The following is a 14,260-nucleotide window of genomic DNA, read 5'->3' on the forward strand; positions in this document are numbered from 1 at the left end:
AATGGATAAGGAAATATGCTCATGTGAATGGATTTCAAGATTTGATTTGAAACATGTATGCATTAACTGATCAATTTATTGATATAATTTTTTGTTTGTGAAACATCTGCTTTGTATTTTGTGGTTTTATTATTTGTAACATTTCTAAGAATAAAAGTCAAAGATCACTTATTAAGTTTGGCTCTGAAATGAGTTTTTTTTATTTGCCATGTGTAATTGATCTACCACGTACTTCAAATCATTAGTATTGAATTGCTTAAAGGATTTTTCAGTATGAACCATTTTCATATCAGTTTCATAATTGAACTAAGTGGAAATAAGAATAGGCAAGAGTGCCATAGATCAAACTGAAATGCCCGACAAATGTTAACTTTAAGATACATTAGATTAAAAAAACTAGCCCCATGCTAAATATGTCCCAATGTTTAAAGGGACTGTACACCAGATTGGCACCAATAAAGTTTTTTTCTGTAACAAATCTCAGGACAAATTATTTAATAAAATGTTTTACTCTTCTGATATGATAATGGTAAAGAAATACCAAAATGTAAAAGAAAATTGAGCTATGGATTGAACTAGTGTCACCAAAATAGCTGTCCAGTGTTGTATCCACTTTGCTACGAAGGCTTATCCGAAACCATATGAATGCTTAAGCTAATATACCTTACTTGGTTATATCCCATGATATCATCAACTAGCAAATCACGCATAAGAATGAATTCTACTAGGTATACATACCCAGTAAAAAAAAATTAATGGAGAAATATGGAAAAAATAATGCGAAAATAAATTAATTGTATACTACGGTATGTGGTACTTCAGTTAGTTAGTTTCAATGCATTGTACACATTGATACCAAGTTTATGTCAGTTTTTGACAAGTTTCTTTTTTTTTTCGATATTTCATCACACGGTGTATAGCCCCTTTAAGTTTTGCACCCTGCAAACATAAGAAAGTAACACTCATTTGTTGTTTTTAATTAGCAAGTCAGAAAAGGAGAACAACTCGACAGTCTTGAGTTATGGGCCGTGCAGTAGCTACATGCAAACCAATATTCAATTGAACATCTTCAATTGTTTTAGAGTAAAACTCAGCTACTTCTTTAAACAATGGCAATATAAACGCTATCACTATCCTGCACACAAAATGCAATAATAACACACTTGAAAGGTTAAACATATGTCCATTTATTAAGCTCAGAAATACATCCCTGAAAACTAGATAAATGGAAAGGAAAAGTAGAAAAGGTCAAACATAAAACAAGGAAATAATTAAAGTAGATTTACAGCATCGCATAATCACAATATGTTGACAAAAGTACACATACTTTCAAAATACTGCCCAAAATTTAGATTTACAACTTTTTTATTCATGGTTTCAAATTATAGTAACAATACAGTCATTTTGGAGTTTCATTTTGAATATAGTTATGAAAATAACTGAAAGCAAACAAGATATTCACATAAATTGCCATTATTGATCATTCAAATGTACATGTATAAACAACACATAACTAGACGATGTACAAATCAATTGAACAGACTCATTCCCCTTTTAACACGTTGTGCGTACAGTTCAGGAATGTATGATTCAAGGCAAAATCTGTCAAGTTGACACAACATTTTCAGCCAAAATGATTCACAAAATGCAATTCTCTGTATAGAAAGACCTACACATGTCCAAACTACAAAATCACACCATTTCCTCCCGGTGATTCCCATCTGCCCTTGGACCTGGTAGTAATATTTGTGTGTTTCCTTGAGTAACACCTTGCCATTCTCTAACTGACAAAAAAAATCATTGTCTTCACAGCATTCCTCAGGCGTTTGCATCCTCCATTTCTTAGAGGCAGGACACTTAATCTCAACCAGACCAACACTTTCTGTACAATGTGAACAGAACACAAGCCCATCTGGACTGGCACCAAGGTAGGGTCTGTCGGCACATACAACTAGACCACTGTCTTTAACTGCTAGTCCTTTGTGGTCAGTTTGCATTGCTTTCGCATACATTCTCTTTGCAGCCTTCTCATGTTTAATTCCATATTCTGTGTACTTGCTTGTGAAATTGGAATACAACATCTGCCGCAGGAGTCCGTCAGGTTCAGTTGATTCTTTCCTACGACAGATGCTGCCAAAGTTTGAAGCTGTTAGGCGTTCTTTTCTGGCCTCTTGCCATTTCCCACTTTTTTGGCCCCTTGTTAAGATTTCAGTTAATTGAATTTCTTCAGCGCTTTGCTTCAAAGAGTCAAAATGATCCAAAAACACTGTCTTACTAGAACTGTCCCTCAAGTTTACACTATCATGGTAGTTGAATGGCACAGAATGTAACACAGGGAGATCTGGTTCATTTTCAGTTGTTTCAATTTCAAAGTTTTTTAACCAGCCTACATTCAACTTCGAACCAACCAGTTTCTGCCTAAATCTGTCAATGTTAACAGTGCATCCATTGATAGAGTTCAGTTCATGGTTTTTGTTTACAGAAACTTTACGTACTGACACGTTGTACAGTTTCTTCTTTGAGAACATAAGATCTTCAGATTTCCTAGGCGACAGCTTACGTTTCCGTGGTGCAGACAGCATGCTGAAGTTGTTCCAGGCACAGGGTTTGGATGTTGGAGCAAGGTTTTTTTTACGCGTCAGGTCTTCAAGTCCATACAGCAGGGCACCAATATGGTTGCAGCATTCACCTTCACTAGATGAAAATAAAAAAATTCATTTACATGTGTGCCTTTTTACTTGTTATACTTACATGTATATTCCAAAACATTAAAGTTTGAAAATGGAGGTGAATACACAGTATTTTACACTTAGTATTTCCTGGTAGGCCATGAACATACAAAACACAAACAGTGCCATAAGTAAACACCAACACGGTGAAGGGAGTTCATTGAATCAATACATAAGCTCGCCTGTTCTTTCATTCAGAAAAAAATAGCAAAACTCAGCTAACCATGAAAGCCAAAATTATGACAGTTATAACATGTGCTTTTTTGTCTCTTGTAACAAGTGTACCAAGTTTGATAAGAAGATATGAAATAGTTTGAAGAATGCCCCAAGTTTAAGTATTTGATAATACTGACAAAATAGCCTAGCGTGTGTGGGTTTGACACCTTTCATCAATGCAGATCAGAGACTTTGATTTATCACAAATTAATTCAACTTACCCAGCTGGACAGTTGCAGAACGCGGAGTGTATGCAGCCAGTCACTTTCGACAGAAGGATCCAGGGTTGGTACTCTGGTGACTTTCTTTTGTCTGCAGTTGGAAATGATGGCAGCACGGAAGCTTGAACATAACAGTGGCTGCACTCTTCGCTTATGAGATGGACCTGAAGAATAAATTATAAATAATATTTTAATTTAAATGACAATAAATAAACAACATACATCATAGAACATATGAAAATTGTACAAAATACATTATTTTTTTTAAAATTAAGATAAGTATATAGTCAGTGTGGTTCGACACATACATGTGCTTGCATCCACCACACCCCCCTTAATTGTGGCTAGCCCCGCCTACATAAAAATGTTGAGTACATTTTTCACACCAAATTATTTTTATGTCCAAGTCAAAATAGTCCCCTTGAGCTAATTATATAACTAGATGAAGTAAACATGGCAGAAAAAACAGCCTCAGACTTATTATAAACTCACTATTTGACATACCTCAACTTTCTGTACATGTCCGTCCACATAATAAGTCCTCGCCTTCAATTGACGTTTCGAGTCTCTTTTCAGTACAATGTAGTTGTATATATCCTTTTCCTCTACAGCAGGAAACAGATCAATAGTGGACTTCCATGCCTTCAGTGTTGATGGCGGTGGAAGACCCTCGCCACATGGGAGGATAAAGCGTTCGGTTGCTCTTCTCTCTCTTTCTTCCCGATCTCTCTCCTCCAGCACGCGTTTGTCAGTTATAGAAAGTCTATATGCGCCTTTTATCCTCTCAATCAATTCGCATTTAAGACCTGATACATTCAATTTCCGGTTCGCAAGGTATCTTTTCAAATCGACGACCTTAAATGGTGTCAACTCATTGTTATTCATACACGCCCCAGTGATCTCATTGTCTACGTCGGCCATCTTGCAAAATGTATTCCCCGGAAGTAGGAAATGGAGTAGCCTCCCTTAGAAATCAGGGGAAGTAACCAAGTTATCGGAAAGGACAATTTGTCCTTTCCGATAACTCGATTATCTTTCCCTGAATACTCTTCAAGTGGGCATGCGCAAAAAGCGGAAATTTACTTCCGGGGACTACACAAACCAGGAAGTAAACAGCAACAAGTGAAAATGGAAAGTAAAGATTCAAAACTAATAAAGAAAACGGGCAGGAAAACCCCTAAGTACTGTTGTATTTGTAAAGGAATTTACAGAGGAAAGGTTATTGATGGGAGAAAAGTGTCATTGCACCGTTTTCCTCAGAACAAACGTTTAAAACGTGTGTGGGTGCAGCGATGTAAAACGGTCATGAGATCGTTCCAGTGGAATGAACACAGACGATTGTGTAGTGAGCATTTTGTTGGCTTCAGAGGACCTTCATTCCAGCATACACTTCCATCTATGTTTCCAACTGAGACTGGTGCTACCAAAACCTTCCAGCCAACGGTATTTTTTATTTCTTATATTAGTTTAAGTTCTTCCTTACATGCACCTCAAAATGAATTATGTTATATCAACGGTGCTTAAAAACAATGTCACAGCACTTATTTGTAAATTTTGTAATTTAAGAAATGATTAAAGAATTGTTTTCAAATACAGCCTGGAAAAATGTGTACCATATAGCCTGGCAGATTTTGTACTAAAACATTTATCTTATACAGTTTCATTTGCAATTTCAGCTCCTTGATGAAGACGTAGGTGATGATGATGATGGTGATACGGTCAATGACGATTTAGACCTAGAACTGTCAAATGATGATAGTATACAGCCACAACTGTCATTTGTATCCCCTTCCGGGCATGCCATTGATACCTCTGTCCACCTGCATGATTACTGCATGGGACCAGTACTACAGCCACAGAATCAGTCCTTTAGGTATTGTTCAATATATATATATATTGCTTCTTGTGCTATGAAATCGATCTGATAAGTTAATTACTTCTGATCATTTTTCTTCATTCTTTAACAAAAATAGGAAAATTTAAGTGTTTGTAAATGTTTAAGGCCAAAAAAACAAACATTTGGTTAGGGTTACCAGACTGTACATGTAAGATGTGGTAAATGGGTACATGATCAATTTGTATATGTTTCAGATGTTGTGACACACAGACTGAGAACAACTGTGCAGTGATGGAAGTACAAACTGAAGAAAGTTTCCTGGGAAAAACAGCAGACTTCAGTTCACAAACAGAACATTCTACTAGAGACTTTGGTGTACAATGTCAGCTACCTATGCTCACATATGATGACGTAAAATACAATGACGATTTGGTCAGTTTTTACACCGGAATCCCTAATCGAGTTGTGTTTGAAGCTTTGTTTGATGAAATCAAGGATGAAGCTGAAGTGCGGACATCAAGGCGGAAACTTAACTATAAAGATTCAGATGGAGGACGGCCAAGAACTCTAAGTGTTCTGGATGAATTTTTCATGGTGCTGATGCGCCTACGTCTAGGTCTGTTATTTGAAGATCTAGGTACTAGGTTTTGCATATCCACTTCACAATGTAGTGACATTGTTGAAAGATGGATCAACTATTTACATGTACAATTATCCTTTCTTGTTCAATGGCCATCTCGTGAGGTAGTGAAAAATAACATGCCTGAACAATTTAAAGAGAAATATTCTAACACTAGAATTATTATCGACTGCACTGAAATTTACAGTGAAACATCCAGTTCTCTTTCTTTGAAAAGTTTAATGTACAGTGATTACAAGTCTCACATGACTCATAAGATTTTGGTGGGTATAAGCCCAAATGGTGTTGTAACTTTTGTTTCTGACTGTTGGGTGGGCTGTACCAGTGACAAGAAACTCACAGAAAAATGTGGACTCTTGGACTTGCTTGAAGAAGGAGACGCCATAATGGTTGATAAGGGTTTCACTATTACAGACCTTACTACTCCAAGAGGCATTCATCTCATTATTCCACCATTTAAACAGAAAGGAAAACAATTCTCTAAACGTGAGGTTCTCCTTACAAAAGATATTGCAAGTTTACGAATACATGTTGAAAGGCAAATGGAGAGAATCAAGAACTTTCGAATATTGCATGGCAATATTCCTATAACACAGTCAAGGAGAATTTCTAAAGTGTTCAAAATATGCACATATTTGACAAATCTATGGCCACCACTTGTTCAATAATAACTCATGTGTCAATGAAAGCGTTTGTATATATCAAGCATTAGATTTAGGGATAAAAACTTGTATACTTCTAACTAGAACAATGAAATTACAATTTTGTTTTAAAATCATTTTTTCGAGCAAGTTATATGATAACATATGAGATTACACATTTGATTCAGGTTTGACAAAAATGGATAAGGAAATATGCTCATGTGAATGGATTTCAAGATTTGATTTGAAACATGTATGCATTAACTGATCAATTTATTGATATAATTTTTTGTTTGTGAAACATCTGCTTTGTATTTTGTGGTTTTATTATTTGTAACATTTCTAAGAATAAAAGTCAAAGATCACTTATTAAGTTTGGCTCTGAAATGAGTTTTTTTTATTTGCCATGTGTAATTGATCTACCACGTACTTCAAATCATTAGTATTGAATTGCTTAAAGGATTTTTCAGTATGAACCATTTTCATATCAGTTTCATAATTGAACTAAGTGGAAATAAGAATAGGCAAGAGTGCCATAGATCAAACTGAAATGCCCGACAAATGTTAACTTTAAGATACATTAGATTAAAAAAACTAGCCCCATGCTAAATATGTCCCAATGTTTAAAGGGACTGTACACCAGATTGGCACCAATAAAGTTTTTTTCTGTAACAAATCTCAGGACAAATTATTTAATAAAATGTTTTACTCTTCTGATATGATAATGGTAAAGAAATACCAAAATGTAAAAGAAAATTGAGCTATGGATTGAACTAGTGTCACCAAAATAGCTGTCCAGTGTTGTATCCACTTTGCTACGAAGGCTTATCCGAAACCATATGAATGCTTAAGCTAATATACCTTACTTGGTTATATCCCATGATATCATCAACTAGCAAATCACGCATAAGAATGAATTCTACTAGGTATACATACCCAGTAAAAAAAAATTAATGGAGAAATATGGAAAAAATAATGCGAAAATAAATTAATTGTATACTACGGTATGTGGTACTTCAGTTAGTTAGTTTCAATGCATTGTACACATTGATACCAAGTTTATGTCAGTTTTTGACAAGTTTCTTTTTTTTTTCGATATTTCATCACACGGTGTATAGCCCCTTTAAGTTTTGCACCCTGCAAACATAAGAAAGTAACACTCATTTGTTGTTTTTAATTAGCAAGTCAGAAAAGGAGAACAACTCGACAGTCTTGAGTTATGGGCCGTGCAGTAGCTACATGCAAACCAATATTCAATTGAACATCTTCAATTGTTTTAGAGTAAAACTCAGCTACTTCTTTAAACAATGGCAATATAAACGCTATCACTATCCTGCACACAAAATGCAATAATAACACACTTGAAAGGTTAAACATATGTCCATTTATTAAGCTCAGAAATACATCCCTGAAAACTAGATAAATGGAAAGGAAAAGTAGAAAAGGTCAAACATAAAACAAGGAAATAATTAAAGTAGATTTACAGCATCGCATAATCACAATATGTTGACAAAAGTACACATACTTTCAAAATACTGCCCAAAATTTAGATTTACAACTTTTTTATTCATGGTTTCAAATTATAGTAACAATACAGTCATTTTGGAGTTTCATTTTGAATATAGTTATGAAAATAACTGAAAGCAAACAAGATATTCACATAAATTGCCATTATTGATCATTCAAATGTACATGTATAAACAACACATAACTAGACGATGTACAAATCAATTGAACAGACTCATTCCCCTTTTAACACGTTGTGCGTACAGTTCAGGAATGTATGATTCAAGGCAAAATCTGTCAAGTTGACACAACATTTTCAGCCAAAATGATTCACAAAATGCAATTCTCTGTATAGAAAGACCTACACATGTCCAAACTACAAAATCACACCATTTCCTCCCGGTGATTCCCATCTGCCCTTGGACCTGGTAGTAATATTTGTGTGTTTCCTTGAGTAACACCTTGCCATTCTCTAACTGACAAAAAAAATCATTGTCTTCACAGCATTCCTCAGGCGTTTGCATCCTCCATTTCTTAGAGGCAGGACACTTAATCTCAACCAGACCAACACTTTCTGTACAATGTGAACAGAACACAAGCCCATCTGGACTGGCACCAAGGTAGGGTCTGTCGGCACATACAACTAGACCACTGTCTTTAACTGCTAGTCCTTTGTGGTCAGTTTGCATTGCTTTCGCATACATTCTCTTTGCAGCCTTCTCATGTTTAATTCCATATTCTGTGTACTTGCTTGTGAAATTGGAATACAACATCTGCCGCAGGAGTCCGTCAGGTTCAGTTGATTCTTTCCTACGACAGATGCTGCCAAAGTTTGAAGCTGTTAGGCGTTCTTTTCTGGCCTCTTGCCATTTCCCACTTTTTTGGCCCCTTGTTAAGATTTCAGTTAATTGAATTTCTTCAGCGCTTTGCTTCAAAGAGTCAAAATGATCCAAAAACACTGTCTTACTAGAACTGTCCCTCAAGTTTACACTATCATGGTAGTTGAATGGCACAGAATGTAACACAGGGAGATCTGGTTCATTTTCAGTTGTTTCAATTTCAAAGTTTTTTAACCAGCCTACATTCAACTTCGAACCAACCAGTTTCTGCCTAAATCTGTCAATGTTAACAGTGCATCCATTGATAGAGTTCAGTTCATGGTTTTTGTTTACAGAAACTTTACGTACTGACACGTTGTACAGTTTCTTCTTTGAGAACATAAGATCTTCAGATTTCCTAGGCGACAGCTTACGTTTCCGTGGTGCAGACAGCATGCTGAAGTTGTTCCAGGCACAGGGTTTGGATGTTGGAGCAAGGGTTTTTTTTACGCGTCAGGTCTTCAAGTCCATACAGCAGGGCACCAATATGGTTGCAGCATTCACCTTCACTAGATGAAAATAAAAAAATTCATTTACATGTGTGCCTTTTTACTTGTTATACTTACATGTATATTCCAAAACATTAAAGTTTGAAAATGGAGGTGAATACACAGTATTTTACACTTAGTATTTCCTGGTAGGCCATGAACATACAAAACACAAACAGTGCCATAAGTAAACACCAACACGGTGAAGGGAGTTCATTGAATCAATACATAAGCTCGCCTGTTCTTTCATTCAGAAAAAAATAGCAAAACTCAGCTAACCATGAAAGCCAAAATTATGACAGTTATAACATGTGCTTTTTTGTCTCTTGTAACAAGTGTACCAAGTTTGATAAGAAGATATGAAATAGTTTGAAGAATGCCCCAAGTTTAAGTATTTGATAATACTGACAAAATAGCCTAGCGTGTGTGGGTTTGACACCTTTCATCAATGCAGATCAGAGACTTTGATTTATCACAAATTAATTCAACTTACCCAGCTGGACAGTTGCAGAACGCGGAGTGTATGCAGCCAGTCACTTTCGACAGAAGGATCCAGGGTTGGTACTCTGGTGACTTTCTTTTGTCTGCAGTTGGAAATGATGGCAGCACGGAAGCTTGAACATAACAGTGGCTGCACTCTTCGCTTATGAGATGGACCTGAAGAATAAATTATAAATAATATTTTAATTTAAATGACAATAAATAAACAACATACATCATAGAACATATGAAAATTGTACAAAATACATTATTTTTTTTAAAATTAAGATAAGTATATAGTCAGTGTGGTTCGACACATACATGTGCTTGCATCCACCACACCCCCCTTAATTGTGGCTAGCCCCGCCTACATAAAAATGTTGAGTACATTTTTCACACCAAATTATTTTTATGTCCAAGTCAAAATAGTCCCCTTGAGCTAATTATATAACTAGATGAAGTAAACATGGCAGAAAAAACAGCCTCAGACTTATTATAAACTCACTATTTGACATACCTCAACTTTCTGTACATGTCCGTCCACATAATAAGTCCTCGCCTTCAATTGACGTTTCGAGTCTCTTTTCAGTACAATGTAGTTGTATATATCCTTTTCCTCTACAGCAGGAAACAGATCAATAGTGGACTTCCATGCCTTCAGTGTTGATGGCGGTGGAAGACCCTCGCCACATGGGAGGATAAAGCGTTCGGTTGCTCTTCTCTCTCTTTCTTCCCGATCTCTCTCCTCCAGCACGCGTTTGTCAGTTATAGAAAGTCTATATGCGCCTTTTATCCTCTCAATCAATTCGCATTTAAGACCTGATACATTCAATTTCCGGTTCGCAAGGTATCTTTTCAAATCGACGACCTTAAATGGTGTCAACTCATTGTTATTCATACACGCCCCAGTGATCTCATTGTCTACGTCGGCCATCTTGCAAAATGTATTCCCCGGAAGTAGGAAATGGAGTAGCCTCCCTTAGAAATCAGGGGAAGTAACCAAGTTATCGGAAAGGACAATTGGCCCCGATCCCCGATAGAGCCACTCCGGCATTTAAACTTCCCGCTATGATGACGTCAAGCAATATCGTTCTCAGCGAGAATATAACGTTAGCGGGTTTAATGGCGGTGTTTACTTCCTGATATCGTACAAAAATCGCATAAGTATCGAATTATTAGTGATATTATCGCCTTTCATAAGGTAAAGACAGATGAAAACAATTCCATTTAATGACAGACAATGATTCATCGGCTAATGCGTGGCCTGAAGATGAATACTCGGACACTATTAATGATTCGGTTTGAAAATCAAAATGATCAACGACAAACAAATCAAAAATGTTTGGCAGCCAATCCTGACTAAGTTTCAGGTGATGTTAACATTTTCCAGGACTAAATCATGCCTGAACACTGTGTGTGAAGTGATGTGAGAATGGAATGCTGATCCAGAGAACAACTAGCCCAAGGGTCGATGGGCGTTTTAATTGTGAATGACAGTAACAGTTTAAATTGACTCATTATGCGATATGAGAAGCTTTCATATCTGAGTATTTTCCTTGTGAAAGCATAATTGTGGATGGTCGTCTCGACGTAAAACAGTACAGAATGACTGGAATGAAAGATTCAAATCCATGGAAAGTGTTGATGGCTGCCTACTCTTTCAACGCTGATGCTGGAACTTCAACATTTATGTTGACAAGCGTGCAACACTGTGTCACAGGTATTAAAAATAAATTAATTATGCATTTCCACATCAAAATATTCATTCCAATAATAAAATTATATTCTATGTTTAACTTTAAATCCCAAATCTATTTTCAGATGGATTTACCTCTATTTTCTGTCAGTTAATTTCTTAGATTTAGGAGGGTTCGCCAGGGTTTATGGCTTGTTGGGTCCATCTTGCCTTTCAGGCTAATGAGGCTAATTACCAACACACGTTAAATGCAACATTATGCCTTAAGGCCAAATAAAAATACCTCCATTTCCGGTAACCCGACGGACCCTATTTTTTCCTCGCCGACCCTTAGATCTTTTTTAGGCATTAAAGTAATAAATCATAAATTAAATATATCATCGTTATTTTCGTTGTTTCCCTGTCTCTGTTCCCGGAGAATAAACTTTCATTCCTGATATGTATTACCGAGACATTTGTCAACAGGAAAACAAAATGGCGGAGTTCGGTCTGTCCAATGTCTTGGTAAACACTTGTTTATGGTCCAAACATGTGATTGATCACAGGAGACACATTTTTCTGCCTTTATGATGAAAATATTTAGGATATACGGAAGTTCGGGTGTTATTTATCCATGTTCAAAATGAAACTCTTTTTTTTCTTACGATTAGGCTTTGCGTATATCATGCAGGCTAGCTACCAGGTTCCAATACACATTTCATTAATCATAACATTAATTTATCCGTAATTATCAATGGTTATTTATTTCGCCTAATTTAAATCCCATAAACTGAAATCCAAACACCTACGAAAGTCAACAACACATTTATTTGAAAGAAATACTGTAATGTTTGACTGATGGTGTGCCGGGATTATTTCATCCAATTTCGTTAGTGACTCTCCCCAACTCCTCGCATAGTTAATTGGCATTAGGTGTTAAATACAAGTAACCAATTACAATCAATGGCATTATTGGGCTTCAATTTCAAGTAAGCTATGATGTGTTAATTGATGTTGGTACTCCATTTGTAATTTAATGATGTAAAAATTTCATGCAGCACAAAACATTGCATCGTTTTTTACAAAATTCTGTCAAGTCTAAATTTTGGCCAAGGATTGCAACTTTAAAATACAAGCAAATCTAAAATGGTTCACCCTGTGTAGAAGCAGAAAATGACAAAGCCTTCTATAGACTGAGAAATATTTTTTTATCATTTCTGTCAAAAAGTAGTTTAGAAATTATTGTCAGTTTTTTGTTTGTTAATATTAGTTTTGACCCGTCATGGCCGTGGTGACTCATATGAGAACCCTGTTGAAGTAACGTTGTCCCTCACCCTGACATTGCAATTGAGTATCAGAAATGAAGAATGCCAATTTAAGATAAGGTTTCGATTGTAAGTTTAAGTTCATTTTTACTTGAATAACAAACCATTTCGTCTATGAATTTCAACATGTCTAAATGCAAACTCCTCATGCCTCCTACAAGTCTGCCGATCTCATTGTTCAAATACATGCGCATGTGGGTGAAGGTGAAGCTCGCAATATTGTCGTTGTAATATGATTGAATTTAGAGGTCATTTTTTCCTACTGAGTAGACTGTAGTCTCCTATCTGAATGAATGAGTGCTTGATATATTACTTTATTGCATTTAACGATTACTTTTAGTATGATCGCATGATTTTTATAATTCCCGTTTGTCCAGGGTGTCCATGTTTTAAACATGTCACCGGGTACATCAGTTAAACATTACAACTCACTACCATGTGAAATTGTTCAGTAAAAACACTTTGTGGAATACAAAAACATATGAAAAACAACCATTTTTTAGTTGGACTGAATATCAGGTTAGTTTAGCTAATAATGCAGGAAAAGGCACCATTTGCACTACAGTTGTAGGTAAATCTCGACTTAGGGAGGGGACACACCCCTCCAAAACCAACCCTTTAAGTCAGTTCCGACAAGCCTTAGGCAAATCCTGGCGGAAACCCTGTTTAGTACTGTACTCATTATGTTACAATATTAAGTAAAGCAGGCCTCTACCTTAAAGGTAGCCTGAGGCTACCATTTTTTCAGTAGAACTAATCATTTCTTACATTTTGGTATAATTTTCAGCAGCGTTTTATAAAATAACTATGATTTTTTAACAATAATACTGATGTTAAACTAAATTAAAGCTGGACTCTCACACATTGACTGTTTTAACAACTTTTTTTAATTTTGTCTTTTAATTTGTGAATTTTGGTGTAAATATTCCGGAAACCAGTGTTGTAAGACTACTGACAAAAAATCATGCAAAAATTGGCTCATTTCAAGACAAAAAAAAGTTGTCAAAACAGTAAATCTGTGAGAGTGCAGCTTTAAGCTAGGTATAATTCTCAGCCGTGTTGTGAAAAACACCACCTATTGTTTGCTTCCCTTGCTTAAAATTGTGAAGGGAAGTAACTGCTGCGTGATTTGTGTACAGTACAGGTTTTGATCTCAGCATTTTTGCAATATTAAAAATTCCTGATCAATTTGTTGACTACATTCATGACTGTCACTTTTATCCGGTAAATCCCCATCTTTAATTTTCGGAAAATTTAAAACTCTTGGTAGTCACTTTTTTATTAAATAATGTTGCAAAAAATGCTGTATGTTTAACCCATAAATAGGGCTACCAAATAACTGGTTGGACCACAAGCGTTTTAAATTTGGTAGTCCTGCTGGCTACCTGATGGAATGGGTTAAGGCCTGTTAAGCCATGAAATTTTAAACTTAAGTAGTATTGATGTGTTCATTTTTACCCCTTTTTTTTTTGCAGATACATGTAGCTGTTGGTTATCGAACTGACAAAAGATCATGCCAGAAAGGATCATCTCTGTCTACACAAATTATTTCTACAAGAGCCTCAAGCCAGCCCACTTTCAGTCAATGAAAGACATGTACATCGTATATATGTGGAACTATGCG

General features: G+C 35.9%; 1 protein-coding gene and 1 long non-coding RNA gene across 2 annotated transcripts; one reads left to right on the plus strand and one right to left on the minus strand.

The window, feature by feature from the left end:
* Positions 1-4,288: 4,288 nt before the first annotated feature.
* On the plus strand, positions 4,289-6,482 carry LOC128239896 (uncharacterized). The gene is made up of 3 exons (XM_052956340.1): positions 4,289-4,609; positions 4,843-5,039; positions 5,258-6,482. The coding sequence occupies exons 1-3, from the start codon at positions 4,295-4,297 to the stop codon at positions 6,309-6,311; spliced, it is 1,566 nt and encodes a 521-aa protein (XP_052812300.1). The 5' UTR covers positions 4,289-4,294; the 3' UTR covers positions 6,312-6,482.
* A 2,466-nt stretch (positions 6,483-8,948) lies between these two features.
* Positions 8,949-10,193, minus strand: LOC128240215 (uncharacterized). Its single transcript, XR_008262095.1, has 3 exons — positions 10,154-10,193; positions 9,650-9,813; positions 8,949-9,177 (listed from the first exon to the last, which is right to left on the minus strand). It is a non-coding gene; the product is annotated as an uncharacterized LOC128240215 (long non-coding RNA).
* Positions 10,194-14,260: the final 4,067 nt, after the last annotated feature.

Source organism: Mya arenaria, chromosome 7 (assembly GCF_026914265.1).
Source record: "Mya arenaria isolate MELC-2E11 chromosome 7, ASM2691426v1".
In the NCBI taxonomy this organism is placed as follows: Eukaryota; Metazoa; Mollusca; class Bivalvia; order Myida; family Myidae; genus Mya; species Mya arenaria.

Excerpts from the sequence above, each read along its gene's own strand:
- LOC128239896 (XM_052956340.1), top strand. The coding sequence starts at position 4,295 with ATGGAAAGTAAAGATTCAAAACTAATAAAGAAAACGGGCAGGAAAACC. Across the intron at positions 4,610-4,842 it reads CCAAAACCTTCCAGCCAACG|CTCCTTGATGAAGACGTAGG; the intron begins GTATTTTTTATT and ends TTGCAATTTCAG. Across the intron at positions 5,040-5,257 it reads CCACAGAATCAGTCCTTTAG|ATGTTGTGACACACAGACTG; the intron begins GTATTGTTCAAT and ends TATATGTTTCAG.